The sequence below is a fragment of the Vanacampus margaritifer genome, chromosome 11, assembly GCF_051991255.1.
Source record: "Vanacampus margaritifer isolate UIUO_Vmar chromosome 11, RoL_Vmar_1.0, whole genome shotgun sequence".
NCBI lineage: Eukaryota > Metazoa > Chordata > Actinopteri > Syngnathiformes > Syngnathidae > Vanacampus > Vanacampus margaritifer.
In genome coordinates, this window is record NC_135442.1 from 4,089,297 (window position 1) to 4,111,909 (window position 22,613).

At 38.7% G+C, this 22,613-nt stretch overlaps 2 protein-coding genes across 4 annotated transcripts in view; both read right to left on the reverse strand.

Annotated features, from left to right (window-relative positions):
• Positions 1-607: 607 nt before the first annotated feature.
• On the reverse strand, positions 608-5,392 carry LOC144060970 (interleukin-1 receptor type 2-like). 3 transcript variants are annotated; one of them, XM_077580958.1, is made up of 10 exons: positions 4,880-5,392; positions 4,029-4,134; positions 3,864-3,911; positions 3,100-3,352; positions 2,431-2,599; positions 1,860-2,040; positions 1,629-1,706; positions 1,316-1,451; positions 1,087-1,232; positions 608-955 (listed from the first exon to the last, which is right to left on the reverse strand). In XM_077580958.1, exons 3-10 carry the CDS (start codon positions 3,874-3,876, stop codon positions 792-794), a joined length of 1,140 nt encoding a protein of 379 aa, XP_077437084.1. In that variant the 5' UTR covers positions 3,877-3,911; positions 4,029-4,134; positions 4,880-5,392; the 3' UTR covers positions 608-791. The 3 variants fall into 3 exon arrangements, with proteins under 3 accessions (XP_077437084.1, XP_077437082.1, XP_077437083.1); XM_077580956.1 differs by having other exon boundaries at positions 3,864-4,134; XM_077580957.1 differs by having other exon boundaries at positions 3,864-4,138.
• A 1,332-nt stretch (positions 5,393-6,724) lies between these two features.
• The window catches only part of LOC144060969 (mitogen-activated protein kinase kinase kinase kinase 4-like), a 38,142-nt gene continuing 22,253 nt past the window's right edge, over positions 6,725-22,613 (reverse strand). Inside the window, 17 exon segments of the mRNA XM_077580955.1 lie at positions 6,725-9,429; positions 9,658-9,797; positions 10,877-11,041; positions 11,044-11,260; positions 12,241-12,341; positions 12,426-12,560; positions 14,855-14,998; positions 15,298-15,465; positions 15,614-15,728; positions 16,676-17,080; positions 18,241-18,358; positions 18,591-18,772; positions 19,624-19,712; positions 19,811-19,968; positions 20,223-20,332; positions 21,205-21,426; positions 21,788-21,931. Of these exon segments, the coding sequence (XP_077437081.1) occupies positions 9,346-9,429; positions 9,658-9,797; positions 10,877-11,041; positions 11,044-11,260; positions 12,241-12,341; positions 12,426-12,560; positions 14,855-14,998; positions 15,298-15,465; positions 15,614-15,728; positions 16,676-17,080; positions 18,241-18,358; positions 18,591-18,772; positions 19,624-19,712; positions 19,811-19,968; positions 20,223-20,332; positions 21,205-21,426; positions 21,788-21,931 (2,697 nt within the window). The 3' untranslated portion in view covers positions 6,725-9,345.

A 22,613-nucleotide genomic window follows, 5' to 3' on the forward strand; every position in this document is an offset into this window, starting at 1 on the left:
GCTGATTTTAAAGTTTTTTTTTTAATTTAATTTAATCTTGTTTCATGTACTGTGTTGATTACCTTTTACTTTTGTATTTTTTGTATTTATTGCATATTGATTTCATGCACTTTTTAAGATTTGGGGGGCTTAATTAAAATATTTAAAATTAGTTTTTGTTGATTAAAGTACTGTATTTATTTCTGATTTGATTTATTTCTTTGGTGATCTTAATATTGAATTTTTTGTTGAGTTAATTATTATTTTTTGTTAGGTTCGTGTTAAAACATTTTAAATGCTTTAGGTTTACGGTTTAAAAAATTTAGATTAAAATATTTGTATGCAAACCTTCTATGTGTATTTTTTTGCAGATTTCTTCTATTCTAATGTATTTAGGCTGCATGTTTGTTTTTGCTGATTTCACATTTTTTAAATGAAGTTTTTGCAAATAAATAAAAAAACGGGCTTCTTTTAACACAACATATTTTTACTTTATTTTTTTTTAATATTCTGATTTAAATGCCCCCCACCCCACCTTTCGCCCAATTCTGCACATCTACCATATATATTTTAATGTACATTTGTCTTCAATGTAATTTTATGACCAATAAATATGACTTTACATCTGTTGATGGTGGACAGGTTTTATTCAGTACGAAAATATGAAAAATGACATGAAATATTTTGTGTGTGTGAGTGTGAGCGTGTGTGAGAGAGAGAGATTTGTTTAAGTGTCTTGGGTTGCATCGTCTTTATACAGGGTAGTGGGTGCTGCTGCCATCTGTTGCCCAAAGCGCGTATTGCAGCATCCACTAGAAGACGCTGTCCTGGCGCGCAAGGACGTAGTCGGCATTCTTCTTTTTCGTATTTTTCTTGAGCTTGGGCTTGATGAGCAAAACGTAGAAGAAGACGGAGAGCACCGCCAGGAAACAGGAAGTGGACACGCAGGCAACCACAAGCCATGTCATGCTGGAGTCTGTTTGGGGGGGGACAAACCTTCTTAGCTCATGTCTTATCCTCTGTTGCAAAATGACTCATTTCAAACCGTAATTTGGAAAACCTCCCCCTGAGTTAAAACCCGATTACTTTGAAAGTCATGTGACTCACCCTCCACGCCAAGAGTGACCGTCACTTCCCGTCTCCCATCTTGGTTTTGAGCCACGCACGTTAGCTGCGCCCCTTCCTCTTCTTCTGTCATCGCCATGACGACCAGCCCCACTTCCACCCGGCAACCCGACGCCAACAGGCTTTCCCTGCGTGGACGGCGGCGGAACATTTTGTGACATGAAGCACATTTTGGAAAATGAAAGTCTGAGTTGAAGAAAGGAAGCGCTACCTCCTGCCGGTCTGCAGCGCCCGTCCGCTCAGGCGGGACGCGTCCACCTCGACGCCGTCCGCCGACCACCACACGGCCGTCCAGGGACTCGACTGGCACGCCGTCAGCACCGTGCACTTGACCTCAAGTCTTGAACCTACAAAATTCAACACATGGAAAGCTGAAGGTGGCTATTAATGTGCTACATTTACTCTGTTACATCTCAAGTAACTTTTTGGATACTTGTCAGAGTAGTATTTACTTTGGCTTGTGTATTTTTCTTGAGAAGAAGAAACATTACTTGATTAGCTTGTGGACAAAGTGGATGACTCACCATGTGAGGCATCATGGACGCTTCCGTTCAACGGCGAGATGATCAGCGGCGGCGTTAGCGCCGTGGCTAACTTGGGTTCTGAAAGATTGACAGAACGCGGATTTATAAAAGGAGTTGAGCAGAATATGCAGTTGTTCTTTTTCGGATTCAAATTTTTTGATAAAAAAAAAAAAAAGGAGGACAAGGACATTGGAGATGGTGAATTTTTGGGCCCAGCATGGTGGAAGTCACCTTTGACGAGGAGTCTGATGGTGCGAGTGAGAGGGAACTCCCTGCGGTCCACCACAACGCTCAGTCGACACGTGTACAAACCGCCGTCAGAACGACGCACCGCCGGGATCCGCAGTTTTCCTGCATCTCGCTGGAAGGAGCGCCACCTATGGGCCTGGAGGCCGGCGGCGCCCGAGTCATCCTGCAAAAGAAATTGGCAAGGAAATCTTTTGACGTTAAGACACTTAGTAGGATGGTCATCATTTGCTTGGAACATTTTGATAATTTAGTTGTGTTTAGAAAAAAAGTTGTTTTTTTTTTAGGGACCTGAGCACTCTTATTTTGCTATTATTCTTTTTATTCACACACACACACACACACTTATATATATATATAAATAAATAAAATCTTACATTAAGTTAGTTTCAACATTTTTTCTGAAAAAGTAGGAACATTTATTACATTTGTTTGAATATTTTGAATTTAAAGTTCGTGGCAATTGGAATGTTTAGTTGAGCCACACTGCCCCCTTCAGGCCTGAAGTGTACACAGAAAGGTCAGTCGGGTAGCCAGGGGGCGCCGTTGCTCTCACCTTGAACCACCGGACGTGCGTGTGGGAGAAGTGTTTCTTAACGGGACATTTGAGCGTGACGTTTTCTCCCAGCGTGGCGTCGTGCTCATACCACAGGCTGTCCATGTCCGCCGCTGACGCAGCGTACACCCACAGTGTTACGCTGCCTTGGATACAGTACGTCACATTCCTTCATCGCCACGGCAACAGCAACGAAAACAAAAACAAGCATGGTTGTGCGTTAAAAGTGGTTTTGAAGATTATTTACATTTTGGAGTGATTTTAACACTTCTGTGTTTTCTTTCTTTTCTTTTAAAAAAACCTACACTTTTTTATGTAAATTTTTATTTTTAAAATTAGTAAAATAAATTGAGTAAAATATAATAAAATTTGAATACAATTATAAATAATTCGATTTGATTTGCAGTATTTTTTTTACATTTGTTAATCATTTTTATGTTTTCACATTAGTATTTTTAATATTTTTCTTAAACATTTAATAGTGCTTAACATTTTGTGAACTTTTAGTTTTTTTTTTTTAACATTTTGCAGTGTTTTTCACATTTCCTTGTGACATTTAGTTGACTATTAAACCTTTATTTATGATATTTAGTGTAGTATGCATTTTTTTAACATTGCTTTTAAAAATGTAAGCACTTTTTGGCAACATTTTGAAAAGCTTTCTGATACCTGAAAGTGCAGGTGTACTCGCCCGAGTCGGAGGGCTGAGACGGAAGAAGCCACAAATCTGTGCCGAGGCGCCGGACTCGGTCGTCGTCGCCGCCGTCGTGGGTGCGGTTGCCCTTGGCGATGCGGAAGGCGGCGCCAGGCGGGGCGATGTTGCGTATTTGGAGGGCCCTCCGGAAGGCGGGAAAAGACACGGTGACCGCCTCGCTTTCCAGACGGAAGAGATCCAACTCGGGCGCCACCGTGAAGCAGCCGTCTGGAGGAAGGAAGCAGCGTAACAAAGCACGTTCGGGAAGACGTCACGAAATGTTGAGTCATGATCATTTGGACACACTGTTTATTATTGCTAATGATGTTGTTTTAACATTGTTGTGTCGTTCTCGGAGGTACATGATTTTATTCGCTTGAACAATAAAATAAAAAATAAAGTAGAGTGGACCCCCACATACGTATTCACGGTTTGGCAAATGCGGATTTACTGATTCAGAGATTATTTTTTTCCCACCATTGTTAATATGAAAAAAATATATATATATTTTGTTTTGTTTTAGGGCAACCCCACTTTTCATTTATTTAAAAAAATACATTTAAAAAATTGTGAAAACGTCCACTGTCCAATGAAATGTACCTATTCTTTCCACATATTTGTGAGTTCTTAATTTAGATTTTTGATGCATTCAAAACAACCCCCCCCCCCCCCCCATTTCTTATTATGCGGTATTGCGTTCAAAAAGTCAAATTCTGCATTTGACATCTTAGCGGCTCACCTTTCACAGGCATCTGCGGAAGCGCGGATCTTCGTCCGTGAGCCAACTCTACGGTTAGCATCATCAACGCCAAGATGGCCGACATGGCCACGGGATGCAGAAGCGTCAGACGCGGTGAGCCAGTGGACAGCTTTCAAGCCACAATGGCGACTGACAGCTTCACACCTGCCTGAGTGAGGGTCCCGCTCCCATGTCCGACTCTTAAGTAGAGGGTGATGACCTCATCGGTCGTCGTGGAAACGCTGCAACCGCAGGATGGGCCAACTCTGGTCTGACTTGCACATACGTAAGAAAAAAAAAGAAGTTTTTAAACTAGTTTTTAAAAAGCACATTCATATAAATATTAAAATAATTACAACAAATGTTCATATAATTATGATTTGAAATAGTGTGAACTTTAAATACGCATTTTCCTTTAAAGACACACAAGGTTGACTTCTGCTTCCATTTCCTCATGAGATTACACAAACAGACACGCACAGGAAAAGGAGCTAATCGCAGCATTTTGTTTACATTTAGCAGCCCATGTAAAATAAATTTGTAGTGATTTAAACATTGTTTTATTATTATTTTTTTTAACAGAGATTAGGTTTTTATTATTTAGCAGTGCTTTTTTAAAAAAAAAAAAAAAATTCCTTTCATATTGTGTTTTTAACACTGCCAGCCGGTTAAAATGGATGTTTGACTTCTAATGTCGTTAATGGCAGTGAATGAGTTCCTATTTAGTAGCAACATTTCAACATTTAGTAGTAGTTTAACATTAAATAACAATCCCAATACACACAGGAGAGACGTGTCCGTGCATGTCAATCATTGAGGAAGACCGCATTCATGAAATAAATGGCAGTTCAAATAAGTAAAAAAAAAACAACAACATTGTTAAACACATGACCAAAAACAACTACAACTCTAACAAACATTCATCATGAGATTAGCGGATAACACTATTAGCCTACAGAGCAAAGTCATTACAGGAACATAAAGTTGTATTATTTCCAGAGACAATTTGTACTTACATTGCACAGGTGTGTTCAGTTTCTCGTCAGTGTTTCGTTTTAAGGCACAAGAAGGTAAACTCCAAGGTTTCCCAACCAAAAGCTTTGTACTCCATAACACACACACACAGCACAGGGAAGGAGGGGTGGGGGGTCATTACTATTAAGCATACATTTGTCAGGTTACAAGAAAGATAAGTGAGAAAGTTTAGATGTTCAAAATATTAAGAGGGAGAATGTTAATAAATAAGAACGAAAGTTGTAATGTTATGATAAAGACTGACGAGTAACAAAACTGTAATATATTCGTAAAGTTCTGAGAATGTAATTTTAAATAAAATGTCTGAAATGTAATGGAGCAAATTTCTTTGTTATGACAAAAGTCGTAATTTGCAAGAATAAGTCATAAGGTTACAACAAAAAAGTCACAATGTCACCCCAAAAAAAAAAGTTTTAATCTTATGAGAAAATGTCTAAATGTTTAACTCATTCACTGCCATTGACGGCTGTAGACCTCAAAAAATTAATTTGAACTATTTCTATTAATTTTCCACTTTTTCCACTTTTGTTAATAAGATTATGAAAACCTAAAAAAAAAATTTTTTTACTGCACATTCAGAAAATATTTAAAATTTGTGATTAATCGTGAGTTAATTATTGAAGTCATGTGATTAATTAAAATTGAAAATTTTAATCGCCTGACACGATTTAAAAAAAGAAAGAAAAGATTATTAAAAATTAGGGGCGTCAGGCGCTTATTTATTTTTTTAATTGTAATTAATCGTATGACTTCACTAGTTAACTCACGATTAATCACAAATTTTATATCTGTTCTAAATGTACAATAAAAAAATTCTAGGTTTTCAAACTCTTGTTAACAAAAGTGGAAAAAATGTGAAACAAAAAGAAATAGTTCAAATGAATTTTTGACGTCTATAGCCGTCAATGGCAGTGAATGAGTTAAAGTCAAAGTGTGTAATGTTACGAGAACAAACTAATTTGTTCTGAGAGAAGTTGTAATGTTACAGGAAATCAGTGGTCATTTTAAAACAAGTTACAACTTTTGAAGTCAAGAAATGTGTTTAAAAAAAAAAAAAAGTAGGGATGGGCAACTACCGATACCAGGTATCAATATGGATACTTTTTTTTTTAGGTATCGGCACTCGCTATGGCACACTCTTGTGGCCATTTTACAACCAGGAACTTAGAATAACAAATGAAAAGAATAGGGAATTGCCCTATTTTAAGGAAAATGCTATACAATATTGGGATATATATATATACCTCTTCAAAATTAACTGTCATTGCTTTTTGGGGGAAATTTCATGTATCAAAAGTTTTAGCGATATCGGTACTTGGTATCAGAGTTGGGTACTTAACTGCTATTGGTCTGGGAAAAAAAGTGGTATCAAACATCCCTGCAAAAAAAGTGTAGTGAGGTGTAACATTGCAAAAAATAAATGGCAATGTTATGACAAAAAAATATGTTATTATAAAAATTGTTACAAGAAAAAGTCGTAATGAAAAGAAAAGCATGGTAATGTTTCGATAATGTATTAATAATGTCATCACCCATCAGAAAAAAATAGTGAAGAAAAATATTGAGAGAAATAATCAAGTGTAATGTTTTGAGGGGGGGGGGAAGACTGTGCTACAAGAAAAAAGTCATGTTAAAAGGAAAGTCATGTTTAAAAGAAAAAAGTTACTATAGCGATGCAAAGGGTAAAAAAAAAATCATGTTGCAAGACAAAATATAAAGCAATGAGGGGAAAAAATAACTTATAGGAACCCTTTTTCTCATGATGTTACGAGAGAGAAAAATCGTAGCATAGAAAAACAGTGTTAGGAAAACCAAGACATCCCATCTTGCTTAAATGTGTTTTCAAGTTTATTGAAAGAAACAAAAACAGGACATCCTAAAGCACACACACGTTAGCACCGTTAGCGCAAGAGCCGACAGGAAGCGAGCGCATACTCGAATAAATGCACAGTTGAACAAAATGTCATCAAGGTCTTTGTTGTCACGGCCAAAACAAAACTAATGATAAAACGAGTGTTAGACGTCTGCCAGCAAGATTTTAAAAGGCTACAAGACTCCCAACACGGATAGTTTGCGCGCTTTCACATGGACGATGCTAACGATATTAGCAATGATCACGAGACAGCCCACAGGACCATGTCTGCTTTTCTAAATCAATTGGGTTCTCACCAAATCCAGAAAAATCGATCAGTCCTGAACGTTTGAAGCGTTGTGGTGGATAACTGGCTAGTGGCTGAGACGTGAAGAAAAACCGGGAGACTTGATCCAGCGTCTCTTCGACAATCTAATATCACGACCGTCATCTGAGGGTATTCCAAATAAAAAGCATTCCTGCCTGGATCTAGAAAAGTGACGATTCCTGAAAGATTGAGAGTAGCGGTTGTTTTCTAACTAGTAACTGACACGTGGCAAGAAACAGGACCCTGTTTCAACCATTAAATTTCGACCCCTTAATAAGCAATTGGTCAGCGGTTGGGCTGTGATCGAATTGGTGGCGAGTCGAATTGAATAGCGAATTGACCGTTGAAAACGAATGTTGAATCAAAAATTTCCCAAACGCTACGTCAATCTGTCAGTGTGTGCTCCACTCTTTTGCTTTTGTTTTGAGAAAGGGGGGGGGGGGGGGGGGGGCAAAGTACAAATATCATTCGAGTTGATTCGGCCATTCGGTGGCTAATGTCAATACAAACAGCAAATTAACATTTTGGTGAACGTCCGACCTCTAGTCAGACATTAATAAAAAAAATAAAAATAAAATAAATCAAGAGGGTTCTTGCCAAGATCTAGAAACTGGTTTTCCTGAATGGTTGAAGAATACTCACTGAATGATCACTGAGTAGCAAGCAAAATTCAGACTCCATTTTTGACGCCTACATAAATTGTCATAGGGTATTCAAAACCTGTACTGATCCTTTCTTGGATCTTCAGAAAACTTTCAAAAAAGTAAGTCTTCTGTGGTTGCCATGGTGACAGAAAAGGGCCGTTCCCCCCTCAACTTTCTGTCTTCTTCGAGCTTCTTGAAACATCCGCAACGTAACCATTGCATCCTCGTCATTGTCGCTTGCTGTCCGCTGCTCCAAACAAAAAACGGCATCCAATTATCAGTGCCACCATTTTGTGACTTCTAAAGTCTTCCACAGTTGCCATGGTAGAAGTCCAGGGTGTCTTTGTGACTTGGCCACCAGATCCTTAAGCTGGATGGAAAATGTTGGCCTAAACACACAAAATGGCATCCAGGTGTGTGAGTGTTGATCCGGCATTTTTGTCTTCCACCGTTGCCAAGGACTTCTTGCTTCTCAAACATCAGGAAAATTGCTGTGGCATCTTTTGATATGGTAACTGTTGTCCCCAAAACACTAAAATTTGTCTTTCACAGTTACCATGGTAACCGGCGTCCAGGGAAGACTTCCCGTCTTTGTGGTCCAGCTCCAGCTTCTTCAACATCTGCAACGTCGCCATGACATCCTTGTTGCCGTTGCTTTGGTAACTGTTGCTCCAAAATGCAATCCAAGTGTGGGTTGAGCCACCATTTTGTGTCTTCCATGGTTGCCACGGTGACAAGGGTCCAGTGAGTTTTTTCCTAAATTTCCTGTTATTTTGATCCAGCTCAAGATGTTTGCCCGAAATACAAAATGGCATCTTCCGAAGTTTTTTTTTCATTCTCAATTTTGTTTGCGATATGCCTCCAACTGCAAATATCCAGAACAAGGGGATATCTTCTTCTTCATCATCATCATCATCATCATCATCTCATGCTTCACAAACACACCCACCTTCTCACCAATAAATCATTTTTTTTCTATTCACAGATATTATTCTATATGTTTTTGTACATACACAACTTTATTTACTTTTTTTTGGTACGCACACATTCTGTGCAGACAGCATGTCGCCCTCTGTGGGTGGAAGCAAGCAAGACAGTGGGGTGGATGTGCATTGGAAAATAATCATATTAATATTATTATTAATAAAAACAAATAAAATAAGGTAGAACACAAATTTTCACGCTCATGTGGGAGGAATAAGAAAAAAAATACTCTTTGTCTTGTCCTTTTGTTGCCCTCACTTCCTGGCCAAAATGAGTCCCCGCCCACTTAGCGCATCACCATGACATCATCATCTTCATCACCATCCATCATCCCAGTCACACGAGAACACTGACACACATTTACGGACTGGTTAAAACTTTTCCGGCGGTTAGAAGACGTTCAAAGTCCGGGAGAAACCACGAGGACGACGATGATTTATCGGGGATTTCCTTCTCCGGGAATTCACATTTGACACCTTCCTCCTGTCGCGGAAGGGTGCGTGGAGTCCTCGCCCGCGGGTCCGGCTGGGGTCCGGCGGGGTTGCGGTTGTAGAGGTGGCTTCTGAGATCCAGTGTTAGCGAAGGCCAGGCGGAGGAGCAGGAGGAAGAGGATGTGGAGGAGGAAGAAGAGGAAGACGTCTACCAGCTGAGCAGGTTGCTTCGGCCCAGCGTCATGAAGTAGACCTGACTGGACCCTCCGGACCGCACCGAAGCAAAGAACACCTGAGGGCAAACACACATTTTTATGAACACAACATTATTACTTTTATGGCAAAAGCACATTTTGGACTACTCCAGGTTTGGGCTTGTGTTGGTGTATGGCGACTGGGCATCCTTGACGGCTGGCAGGCACTCGGGGGGGTCTTGTGGTATGGATCAGCCTTCTCTGAGGGAATTCTGCTGGCTCTGAATCTGATCCCAAAGTGCTTGGCAAGTGGCTGGCGGTCTCACCTTGTCGTTCCTCTCGCACAGGAACTTGAGTCTCTGGGCCCTCTTGTGCATGAAGACGCCGTCCAGGTGGCCCGTCTCCACCGAGCGGATCTCGATGGCCTTCTCGCCCCAGCCCATGATCTGGTTGGAGCGGATGTAGGCTGCAACAAAAACAAATCCATCAATCAACACATTCAGGCAAAAAAAAAGTGTCTATGGCAAGTTTTTTTTTTAGTTTATGAAATAACTAACTAAAACTTATTATAATAATAGTGAAAATGTCCCTAGTTTGTGTCTTTGGTAATTCATTTCATACATGAGCCTTTGGGGTTGTTTTAAATGTGAGTTAAGTATATTTATTTCGATATTAGCAGCAGCCGATAGAAAAGCACCTTCAGATGACGTCGCTCCTAGCTAAAAATTTTGCGGGTTTGACTTTTGGCTCCCATGGCTTGCCTTGCCTGCTTTTTTCATTTCAAATGGAATGCTGGGTAAGAAGTGCGCTACTTTTTTTTATTTTACCGTAATATTTATTAAATCTTGAACATAAGTAATACACTTTTTTTTTTTAAAGGAAAAATAATTAAAACTAAACTATAACTAATAAAAACAAACAGGTCCGCCCTGGAAACTAATTAAAACTAACTAAATTAAAAAAGTTGTCATTAAATGAGCAATTGACAGTGACTGTATAGCTGATATTGATTTATTAATAATGTGCCGAGAGCAATAAAATGGCAATATTTTGTCTTGCAGAAGAAAACTTCAATAATTGAAAAAAAAAAAAGACGAACAGATGAGATGTGAGAAAGCTTCAGCTTAAGCCAAATGATGTCTTGCAAAATTGTGAGTCTAATTCAAAAACGAACGTTATGAGGAAAAAAATTCAGAATTTTAGAATGAAGTCTGAACTTTACGAGAAAGAAATTGTCCTGATTCATATACAAGAACTAGATCTTAATTGCATGAGAAAAAAATAAATTTCATGAAAATACAGATCTAACTTTACAAGCCTAAAAAAAAAATCAAACCATATGAGAAAAAAAAATACATGAGAAACAATTTATAATGCAAAGAAAAAAGTCTTAATTACAAGAAATAACACTTCATTTTACAAGAAAAGTCGCGTGTTAACAAGAAAAAAAATTCTGCTAGGTTCTCATTTTTAGAGAATAAAGTCATAAATTGTACTGAAGTCTGAAGTTGGAATTTTAAGAGGTCTTAGCGTTCGTAGTCTCACCGACGGAGGTGGGCATCTCCCCCCACTGCAGCACCACGTCCTTGGTGATGCGTCCGTAGGTGTTGACGTAGACGCCCTCGTCCTCGTAGCAGACCAGCAGCTCGATGCCGTCCGTGTTGGGCAGGATGATGATGGCGTGCGACTGGATGTGCGTTTGGATCTGCACACAGACACGCATCCACATCAGCCACCTCATTCGCCAAAAAGGGAGAAAATGGCGTTTTGCCGTCTTACGTGGGTGGGCAGGTAGATGTCGTAGACCGCCCCCGAGTCCACGTCCACGGCGTGGAAGCCCAAGCACGAGCCGTAGATCACTTTCAACCGCTGGCCTTCCTCCACCGTCAAGTCCACCAGAAGGGGCTTGTGGACCAGCTCGCCGAAAGACTGGAGTCCCCCAAAAAAAACAACAACAACAATTACCTCCACCAAGCACAACCACACAGAAGGATTTTGCAACTACGCAGAAGATTACTGTTTAATTAAATTAATGTGGAGGGGGGGGGGGGGGGGCTAATTTGATGAAAATCAAGTTGTAGTTTTATAAGAAAATGTGACAATTTTAAAGCTGTAAATTTGCAATAAAAACATTTGATTATGAGAAAATAGCTAGCTAGCTAACTTACAAGAACATAGTTGGAATTTTTTGATAAGTCGTAACATTGTGTAAAAAAAAGAAAAAAAAGAAGCCAAATTAAGAAAAAAAAATGAAAATCACAATTTCACAGAAATAAAATCCTATTTCTATTAGAAACAGGTTGCAGAAATGATAAAATAATTTTGTGATTTTATTAAAATAAACTATATTGGAACAAAGTCCCAATTTTATGACAATAATCTTAGCTTTGCAAAATCTTAAGTTATAAACTCAATTTTAAAAGAAAAGAAAAAAGTTGTGACACGATAATTTTTTGGGGAAATTTCACAAAACACTTCATTCATTTTCATATGAAAAAAGCTATAACTATGGCTTAAAATTAGGATCATCTCAATTTTACAAAAACAAATTTATAATTTTATGAGAAAAAAAGCTGCTCCTTCGAGGAAAAGGCTCGTGAAATTTCACAAGTAAAAGTTGGGAAACAAGTTGCAATGAAAAAAAGGCAACATTATACAAATGGTTTTAATTACATAAAAAGGTAGAAATGGGGGGAATTTGTGAAAATAAAGTTGCAGCTGTACGAGAACAGTCGCAACTTTGCAAGAAATTTGCAAGCCTTAATTTTGTGAAAATGAATGTTAATATTACGAGAAAAAAGTTACAAAGTACATTATATTTATAACAAAAAAGTTTACGTTTTCTGTGATAAACGGGGTATCCTTGTACGATGAGCGCAAATTTTGGCCGTTCCGGATCAACTCCTCACCTTGAAGGCCATGAACTTGTGGTAAGGTTTGGGCGCCCACGCGTAGACCTCCACCGAGTTCTTCAAGGCCAGAACCAAGAACTTGATCCTCTCGTATTTGACTGCGGGTCAGAGTTAAATGTCATCACTGAGAAAAGGGAGTCGCTGGCTGGACATGAGACTTGGGTGAGACTTGTGGGACCCACCGACTTTGTAGTGGACGCAACCTTCCAGGTCGCCCACGGTGGTCCAGCCTTGTTTCTTCTCCACCTCGGGATCGTTGTGCAGAATCTTGTTCCGCAGCCACGACAAGTAGTAAACGCGCAGCTTGTTCTTCTTACCTGAACACCATTCACAAAATGAGACACTTTATTCATTTGTCACTATAATACAATTGCACGCCACTGCATTCCACACAATTGGTTTATTTCTGGTAGGGAGTGCATGAGATGTTGTGCCTAATGTAGTGGCCAATGATTTATATTTACAGGGTAACTGCAGTTTTAAGGAAGTTATTTTCACATAGAAAAAAAAAAAAGATGAGGGCAAAGTTGGCATTTTAGACGAAATAAGTCATAATTTGAAGGTCAATTTTCAAGAAAAAGGCAGAATTCTATGGCAGAAAAAGACTATAAAAAAATCATTTTATAAGAAAAAAGCTGCTTGATGAGAAAAAAATTCTATTACAGAAAAGGTAATTTTACGTCAAAAACCTGAAGTCTTAATTTATGAGAAAAATGTAAAAAATTCAAAAGAAAAAAAAAAGTCATAATTTGGGAAAAACAGGACAATTTTAGGCGAAATGAGACATTTTAGAGGGGCAGAATAAGTCGAAATCTACGAGAAATAAGTTGAAATAAGTTTGAATTTTCGAAAATTAGTCATAGTTTTCGAGGCAAAAGTATTCATTTATGAGAAATGTCAATTCTAGGAAAAACAATTTGTATTTTCAAGTGTAAATTAAATTTTACACAAAATCAAATCTTTGTGTCAAAGCTCTCAATTTTATGAGGATTAAGTTGTAATTTTAGCAGAAAAAAAGTTTCAGAGGGAGTTCCAATTTTAGAGATTTAGGTCAAGTATTAGAAAAAGTCTCTTTTGCGAGAATGATCGTAACTTAACAAGAACAAAAATAAATTAGACACCATCTTGTTTTTGTCATTTTGAAGGAAAAAGCCCTCATTTTAAAATGGGAAACAATTTTTACGAGCGACAAGGAAAACAAGGCAACAAATAATACCTTACTCGCATAAGAAAATATTTGAAATTTCACTAGAAACAAGCTGCAACTTCACAAGAATAAAAATGTAACTTTACATTATTATTATTCCTATGCTACATTACATCACTGCAAACGACAATCATGGTAAACTTCAACAAGAAGATGTCAAGAGCAGCTGCGGCAGCTCTGGACGCATTTCGACAAAATGTGCCTGTGACGCTCCCACACGTGCATTACAACAACATGTGGCGTGCCATACGCTGCGGACGCTGATGAAAGCTTCCTTGACGTGACACTTTTCTACCACAAAGTATTTTTGTTCCTTCCATCGTGGAAACAAACGCTACTAGTCGTGACGCCATCTTCACCGGACAATATTTACACAACATCCTTTGACTGTCAGCCTTTGTGTTGTCACACGGCGCTTGACTTGATAACATGGATGTGAATGTGGAATCATGTGTGTGTGTGTGTGTGTGTGTGTGTGTGTGTGTGTGTGTGTGTGTGTGTGTGTGTGTGTAGACACCTGAGCAGTAAAAAAAAAAAAAAAAAAGGTGGAATATTATAAGAGAAAATGTAGGCATAAGTTTTCAACATATGGAAGAAGAAATGTTATAATACTAAGTAAAAAAAAAAAAAAGGAATAAATTGATTTTTTGGGGGGAATACATTTGGGGAAAAAAAATTTAATAAATAAATGCTTAATTCAACAAAACGGCAGAAGTTATTTCATTAGGATTACGATACATAAAAAAACATGTTTTTCAAGTACTTTTTTAAAAATTTTTTTTTTACTTTATTTATTTATTTTTATAAAAGCACAAGACATATTAAAACCCCATCCACATAATTTCTATGGGGGAACAACGTCAGAATTTCATAACAAAGTTGTGATTTAGTATTTGACAAAAGTCCTCATTTTACTAAAATAGACTCATTTAAATAATGATTAAAAAAGTCAGCACTTAAGTGGAATATACAGTGGGTGCAGAAGTGCAGAATTTTGCAGAAGTCTGGATTAAAAAAAGTTATAATTTGACACCAAGAAAAAAAATACTACATTTACGTTTTCACTTCACAAAAACAAGAAAACAATAACAACTTGGTACTAATTTTCATTAACAAATTTTTGGGGGATTACGAGAAGTCTATTAATGAGAACAGTCAGCTAGGAGAGAAACAGTCATAACATTACAAGAAAAAAAAAAGCAATTTATGCAAACCTAATTGTCATTTTACGAGAACTACAACAAAAATAGAAAAACTAAACAGTACGCAGAAAAATTTAGTAATCTCATGAAAACTACGTCAGTGCCCTTGTAGCCCAGACTCATTGGTGATTTTTTTTTTTTAAATATACAAAATTAAATTGCAACATGCATCCATAAGAGACGTATGAGTGGGCGTGTGTACCTGATATGGTGACGAGGACATTGAGTCCCTCCAGCACGTCCATTTGCTGGAAACGTCTTCGGCTGATGAGCGGGTAAACTTTGCCCTGACCGCTGCGGTCTAAAAGCATCAACCCGCTCTCAGTGCCCACCAACAAGTTTACCCCTGGAATTTCACAAAATAAACACAAACCAAATAAAATAGGGGCAACACTGCCACCTGCAGGGGGAGGGCAGATGTGCAGGGGGAAAGGCATCGTTTCATGACAACAAATGGCAAAAATCAATCGCATTTTAGGAGAATAAAGAGGACACAGAAATAACAATAAATAAATAAAAGTAAAAAACGCTTTTTTGTGCTTTAACCAAAAGAAAAATCACTTTTATGAGAATACAAATATAACAATAAAGGGATCAAAGTCACTGCATTAAGAGAAAAGTGGTTCACGGCACAATCCTCCTCACCCCAGAGCGCCGCACATAAGATCTCAGAGTTGAACCTCTTCTTGTACTTTCGGATCTCGGGCGTGTCACTCTGCGGGCGCGTGTTGACCGGGTTCACGTTGACCACGGAACCTTTGCGCGATGGGTCCGCCCTCAGCGCCTCCGCCAGACGAGCGTCATTGCCGTAACCTAGAACAACACAAATGATGAAGAATCCACTTTAAATAAAACGCTTTAACATAAAAAAAAATGCGAAGAGAATAATATTGGAAAAAATTAAATAATGATGGTTGTGTCTAAATTTTCACCGCAATCAAAAGGTGAAGGCAAAACTTACCGACGTTGTTGAGTGCGCTGCCGGCGGAGGGCGACACCTGCAGCAGACGCGGGTCGATGAACGGCGTAAACGACGACGACGACTTGTGTTTCTGCATGTTGTTGCTCGACTGACTCTGCAGGGGACGCACACGCATAACCACCCCAAACAAATAAGTAAAAATCATTTGACAACGATCACAAATTAAAAACATAAAAAAATAGAAAATGATTAGGATGACGACGCATGCATACACAACACAATGGTTCATTCCAGGAAGTACAAACAAAATGGTGGATTTGGACAAAATGGTGGATAAATATTACCCGTCATCTTCCTTCTGTAGACTGTGACAAGATTTAGACATCGATAAAATGTTGATTGAAACTCACCAGAAATCTGCCTCATATAAGGCATATATATACACACGAGTCAGTTTTGTAATTTGTAAAATGCGTAACATTATGAAAATAAAGTAGTATCATTAGGAATATATATTAGCAATTTCATAAGAAATTATATAGGAATAAAGTCAGAATTTTAAAATAATAAAATTCACATTTTAAAGGGGTCATTTTATGGGGATATGGTGACTGCAGATAAAGAAAAATTATGTTAGAATGAAGAAGTGATTTTAAAAAGGTTAACATTTTGTGAATAATGTAGCAAAATCAAACAATAATAAAGTGGCAATTTAAAAAAAAGAAATTGTTACTTTTATGAAAATAAAGTTGTAATTTGCATGAGAACAAAGTTATAATTTTTATTTGTTTTTTATTTAAAATTATATCATTTAATCTAGTAAATTTTTACTTAGAAGTAGTGATTTCAAGTAAATGAAGTTGCAAAAGTAAGAACTTTACAAGCCAAAAGTGATGCTTTGATGAAAATAAATTAGGAATTTTACGAGGCGAATCATCACGGCAAAAATTGCACAATTTCGCCTCTTGTATTATTGATTTTTCATGACAAAATGATGACTGACTTAATGCAATTGTAGACTGACTAGTTCACACCGGAGGGAGACACTCTTATATCCGAGGGTGCCCCCCCACAGTCGGCCTAAGCGAGCCAGTTCCGTACCTCGATGAGGAGGGCCAGCTTGTCCAGGGGGCTTTGGGGGGACGCGATGGGACTGGCCAGACCGGAGGAGGAGGAGGAGGACTGGGAGGAAGGGGAGGACGGGGAGGAGGAAGGGGAGGAATGATGGCTCTGCTGGATCAGGTCCGGCAGGAGGTGGATGCGGCCGGCAAAGCCGTTCCGTTCGGCCTGCTGTTGCTGATGATGATGGGGATGGTGGTGTTGGTGGTGATGGTGATGAAGGGGGCTGGGGGCGTGCTGGGCGAGGCCCGGGCTGGACACCGAACCGGCGGGCCTTTTTTTGTGTTCGCTCTGGAAGTAGAAAGAGGGGTACACCACTTTGCCGCTACACGCGTTTCGGAGCAGCTCGAGGGGAGGGAAGGTGTTAGCTATGCTATGGCGGCTACCCTACAGGCGGGACAAAACGCCAAGTTAGTTGGTTAATTTTTAAAAAAAAATGCATATTATACGAAATTGTTAGTAACAACCACACTAGAGAGAAGTCGGCACTTTTTTTTACGATGTAATGCTGGAAGAGTAAAGTCAGAATTTTACAAGAAAGAGCAGGCGTGATTTTACTAGATTAAAGTTTTAACACTGCAAGAGCGTTTTTCTAATCATTTAATTTTCTCTGTTTAACCTGATAAGGCAATTGACAATAGTTTCCCATTTACAATGCAGAACTGGAGGCAATTTAGGATTCAGTGTCTTGCCCAAGGACTATTTTATTTTTATTTTTTTAAAGGAAAAACATAGTATGTGAAAAGTACCTGTTTAAAACATTTTTTTTTTACAAAAAAAAAGTCAACAGAGGGAGAAAAACTTAATTAACATTGTGCGGGAAAAAAAAGTCAAATTTCCCTGATTTTAGAAATGGTTTAAAAAGTCACAATTTATTGATGAACAAAAAAAATCATGTTTATTGGTTTATTTTATTTTTTTCAATTAAAAAACATTTATTTTCTTGTATTAGTGCCTACCATACTCAAGTCACCATTATCAAAATTATGGAGTAACACTAAAGGAACAATAGTCGTCATTTTGCAAGACAAATAAAACAAACCAATGTCAATAATTCAAGGAAATTCAAACAAAAAAATGTTGTGCAAGAAAACTATTTCACTGCAATTAAGGTGCAATGCTGCACGAATTAGGACGTCCTTTATTCATTGCAATTTTACAAAAAAAATAACTATGAAAATATTTTTAAAAGAATAAAGCTGTAATTTCAAGAGAAATCGTAATTTTGAAAGTTAATTCCATGACAAAAGATTAAGAAAATATAGTCAGAATTTGGCAAGAAAATAAGTCATGAGAAAAACGTAACATCACACGAAAAAAAGTTGTAATTATAAATATCACGGAACTCTGTGAGAATAAAGATGTCCGTTAATGTCGTAATGCGAGCTTGTGGCATTAGCATTGCCCACATTTTAGCATACAGCAAGACAATCAACACAGCATGCAAACAAAAAGTGAGGGGAAGTGCAGAAAGAACAAATGCAAACAAAAACAAAAAATGAGGTGATGCAAACATGCAAGTGCCGAACGGTTTCGGGCGTGGGTACCTGTCGGACTACCAGGGTGCTGTCTTTGCACGGCGTGGAGCCTGCATCGCTTTCGCCCTCATCGTGGACGATCATCGTCTTCACCGACTCTGTCTCGCCGTTACTCAGCCGGGACGACCTGCCCAGGAAGAGACAATAAACAGTTGCAACTATTAGTGCACAATATTAGATGACCAAAATGTAAATTCGTCAGAATTTAACAATAACAAATAACTATATGTTGATCCCATATTGAATTTCATAATGTCCTAAAGTTGTCAAAACTTTAAATGGTTTCTACTGTTTCATTAAGTAAAAATGAACAAAGATATATTTTGAGGATAATGGTACTGTAGTGTGTATGAACATACACAGCTCTGGAGTCTTCCGGGCCCGAGGTGGACTCCTCGCCGCCCTCCTGGTCCACCTCCTCATCATCGTCCTCGTCTGTGGTATCCGAATCATCGCTGGATGACGAGTAATCAGTCACCTTGTTGGGAGGACGGACGTCATCCACCGCACGGAGTTCTTTGGCGAGCGCAGTCAGGTCCTGCTGGATAAAAAACAAAACAATACAAAAAAGGTTGAAAATTTACACTCAATTTAGCCGGAAACAGGAAGCTAGAAGTTAGATGTGAAGCGGGGTTACTCCAAGGCAGGCCCGCTAATAAGAAGCCAGAAGATGAAGCGGCAGAGCTGCAGGAGGCAAAGTTATTGAGTTATTCCGCACACAGAGAAAAATGGTTAGAAGTTGAAATGGTCAAAATCGTCAAAAACTGACACAAAGTAACGAACAATGCAAGAAGTTGACAGGTGGGAGAAGGAGATTTCTACAAGTTGACACATGGTAAAAATACAAGAAGTTGAGAATTAGTGAAAAAAATGCAGAACTGCAAGAAGCTGACATGGTAAAAAATGTGAGTAAACTCACCAGATGTTCGCATAAGGTCAAATTGTGTTAAGTTGACGCAATAGTCAATAATACTTTTAACACATTGTAAAAATCACTATAAGTTGACAAATGGTCAAATCGTTTGTCATTGGCATTTTCTAGTAACGTGCCAACTTCAAACAAAAGAATGGTAAAAAAAAAAAAAAAAGTAATAGAATTTGACAAAATTGTATTGCTAGAACATGACCGATGGAAAAAAAAAATCGACTGTAAAAAAAAATTGCTAGAAGCTGCCATATTGTAGTCAATTTCTACCATATGTCAAATTTGAACACATGCTAAATATCACTGGAAGTTGACAGGTAGCAAAAATCACCAGGTAAAAAAGTTAGAGAAAACACGAGTCACGCACAGAACAGTTCAAAGAGTTTATTGTTATTAGAGGGGAAGAAAAGCGTGCCGATCTACGTGCTCTAGCTCTAGGTCGGCTAGCCAGCTAATCCTTCGCTCACCGCTGGTCTGCCGGGTCTCGGCCTCTCCTCGGGTTTTTTCCCGACATTCTCCGGCCTCTGGAGGGGCGAGCCCTCGGATTTGGAGGAGGCTGGTGCGGAGGAACGAGTCGAGGCGGGGAAAAAAGTCAGCGTTGACTTTTTTGGGATTGTTTTGAGGTATTAGCACGCATGTGTTGTTAGCACTCACAACGGGCCCTGAACCTTTCTCCAGAGCCAGCCTGTGAGCTGGAGTTGCTGGACGAGCTGCTGGACGAACTGGACCCTCCGCTGCTGCCACTACCGCTTCCGGCAGACCTGGGAAGCATCTTTTCCACTCGCTCCCACAGCAGCCGAGGTTCGGCCGCACTGTACAGCCGGGACACAACGCAGTCAGTCAGTCGATGTGAGATCATTTGGCCGTGTATGACGTGAATTTTGGGGGGACTTTGTGGATTATTTCGGTGTACTTCTATTGTGCAAAGTGTCCGTTAGCATGAATAACTCATCGAGTAGGATCGGACTAGAGAAGCTGAATGATTAATAGGTGACTTTAATGGATTATTTCTACTCATTGTGTTTAATTCTATCATGTGAGTTTTCATGAAGACCCAGTTAGTTACCTGCCAGCATTTCTGTTGACAGCAGGGCCGGTGTGTGGCGTGTTGCCATGGCGATGAGGCGAATCTCGCCTCGGCAACACCGGCGAGCGGGACGTCGTCCTGACGGGGACCTTTTTGTGACAAAAGCATCCACCAGTTCATACACACAGAAAGACACGAGAAAGACATCCCATTGGACCTCGTCAAAGTGTCTCGCTGCTAACCGCCATGTTTGTAGTCCACATGGTTTGCAGTCCGGTCCACGTTTGACAATTAAGGCAAGAAAAGCAGTGCATGAGAAAATTCAGGCCAGTTAGTGCAGCCGCTGCCAATCAGGAAAAGTCAAGGAATTATTATTATCATTATTATATACTGGGGGTTATTGCGAGTATTTTTTTTAAAGATAGGAAAACTTGCATCTTGATGAAATGTAAAAACCCAAAAAAACTTTTATGACTTGGATATGATTGGTAGAGATGATCGTATAATGATTATTCATTGTGCAAACGCTATCAAATTTATTTAATGACAATTTATATAAATTTTTTTAAAACATTGGGGGTTTTATGCCAAAATGTAATTATCCATTATCAACTGTTGATTAAATGTGATAAATTACATGAAATTATATAAAATCTTAATGTTACTGTATTGAACTTATTTTCATGTATGTATTGTTGGAATATTTAAGGGACTTTTTAATTATTTAATGTAATTTTTATGTATTTAAGATCATTTTAATTTATTTTATGGCATTTTATTATTTTATTGAATTTGTATGTATATTTTTTAATTTATTTTATATTTTGGACTTTTAAAATATATTAGAATTGCAATATATTTATTTTTTTTATTAATTATTAGAATTTTCATTTAAAAATAACATTTAATATGACATTTTAAATTCAAATATTTCACTACATGTTACACTTTTTAACAACTACTTTTTCCACTATTAAATGTTACTAGGTTGAAAATACACTACAATCTGTCCTGTGCTTACCCTCGGTGGTACTTCTGCAGAAGGTGGGGTTACTGCTTGATGGGGTCTAGTCTGAGGGTGGGCTTGTGCATCAGTGCGTGCGTGGTGTGACGACGATGATGATGGCGATGATAATGATGATGAAGATGGAGGTTGACGGTGAGGCTCGCTGAAGGAATGCGAGCGACAAACGGCGGTGGCGGGCGGCGGTGGCGGGTTGCCGCCACTTTTTAAGGCCCGCACCTTGACACAAACAAAACATTTGGAGGGGAAGGGTGAGCATGCAGAAGCTTCAGTTGTCCTTTGACCTTGTTGGGAAAAAGAACGTGTCAGTTCAGAAAAGCGGCAAACAATAAGTTAGAAGGAGTGAGATAATACATCCAGAAGCATATAGCACACCAAGAAGAAGAAGCTGGAACAAAGGAAGGTTAGTAGGACAGTTTCAAGTGATGAAAAGTCAAACACAGGACAGAAACTTGGCTTTGAGCAAATTGTACGGACTTGCTGTCTTTTCAAGCATGGGTTTTCTTGTTACTTGTTTGTGTGCCTATTCGCAAAGGACCTGTCTAGTAAAATTCATGTTACAATTATTTTATTTTTTTACCTGCGACTCCACAGGTCGGTGCATGGCCTCGGCGTTCCCGTTGGGGTAAGAGGACTCAGACCGCGGCGGCACAGGCGGTTGCGGTGGTTTGGTCTGCGCCGACTGAGGAGAACCTTGAATGTTCTTCCGGTAGCGCTCGTCTGCCTGGGGAAGACACAAACAGGAAGTATCAGCATCGATTTGAAGGGATGATAAATAATTGGTTAGTCCACCCCCCATCCCAAAAGAAGAGATGGTTTGTTCCAACACAGCATCATGTACCAATCCAGAAAGTTGGAAAATGCCAGGAGACATTCAGTAGTATGGAAGAACCTCCAAAGTCCAACAGCAATCCCAAAACTTTAAAGCACCAGCAAATCCTGATCAGCTCACTTAGCACCTAACTAAGAATTAAGTGTGTCTTACTTTTTGGGGGGGATTATTTTTTGTAAAAGTCTTCATGTAGTGAACTTTTTTTTTTCTTTATACGTGATGCTATAATGTTAAAAACTTTGTCAAAAAGTGGACATACAGGAAATGATAAAAAAAAAAAACAAGCAGTTGAAAATTGTTTTTAAGTAGCGCGACACTAAGTTAAAAAGCTCTAGTGGACATACATAGTTAAAAATGTCATCATGAAGTGGTGGATATACTTGGTTTTACCATGTCAGAGTAATGTATGCAAAAAAAAAAAAAGTTGGTATGAAGACGACATGCGTGATTTTCTATGGCAGTGATGCTATAATGTAAAAAAAAAAGGTCATAATAAATTAGATATGGTGTTTTTTTAATCGTGCAGTTATGGTGGCAGGCATGTCATAAAGTGGACATGTATGCTTTTTTCTGT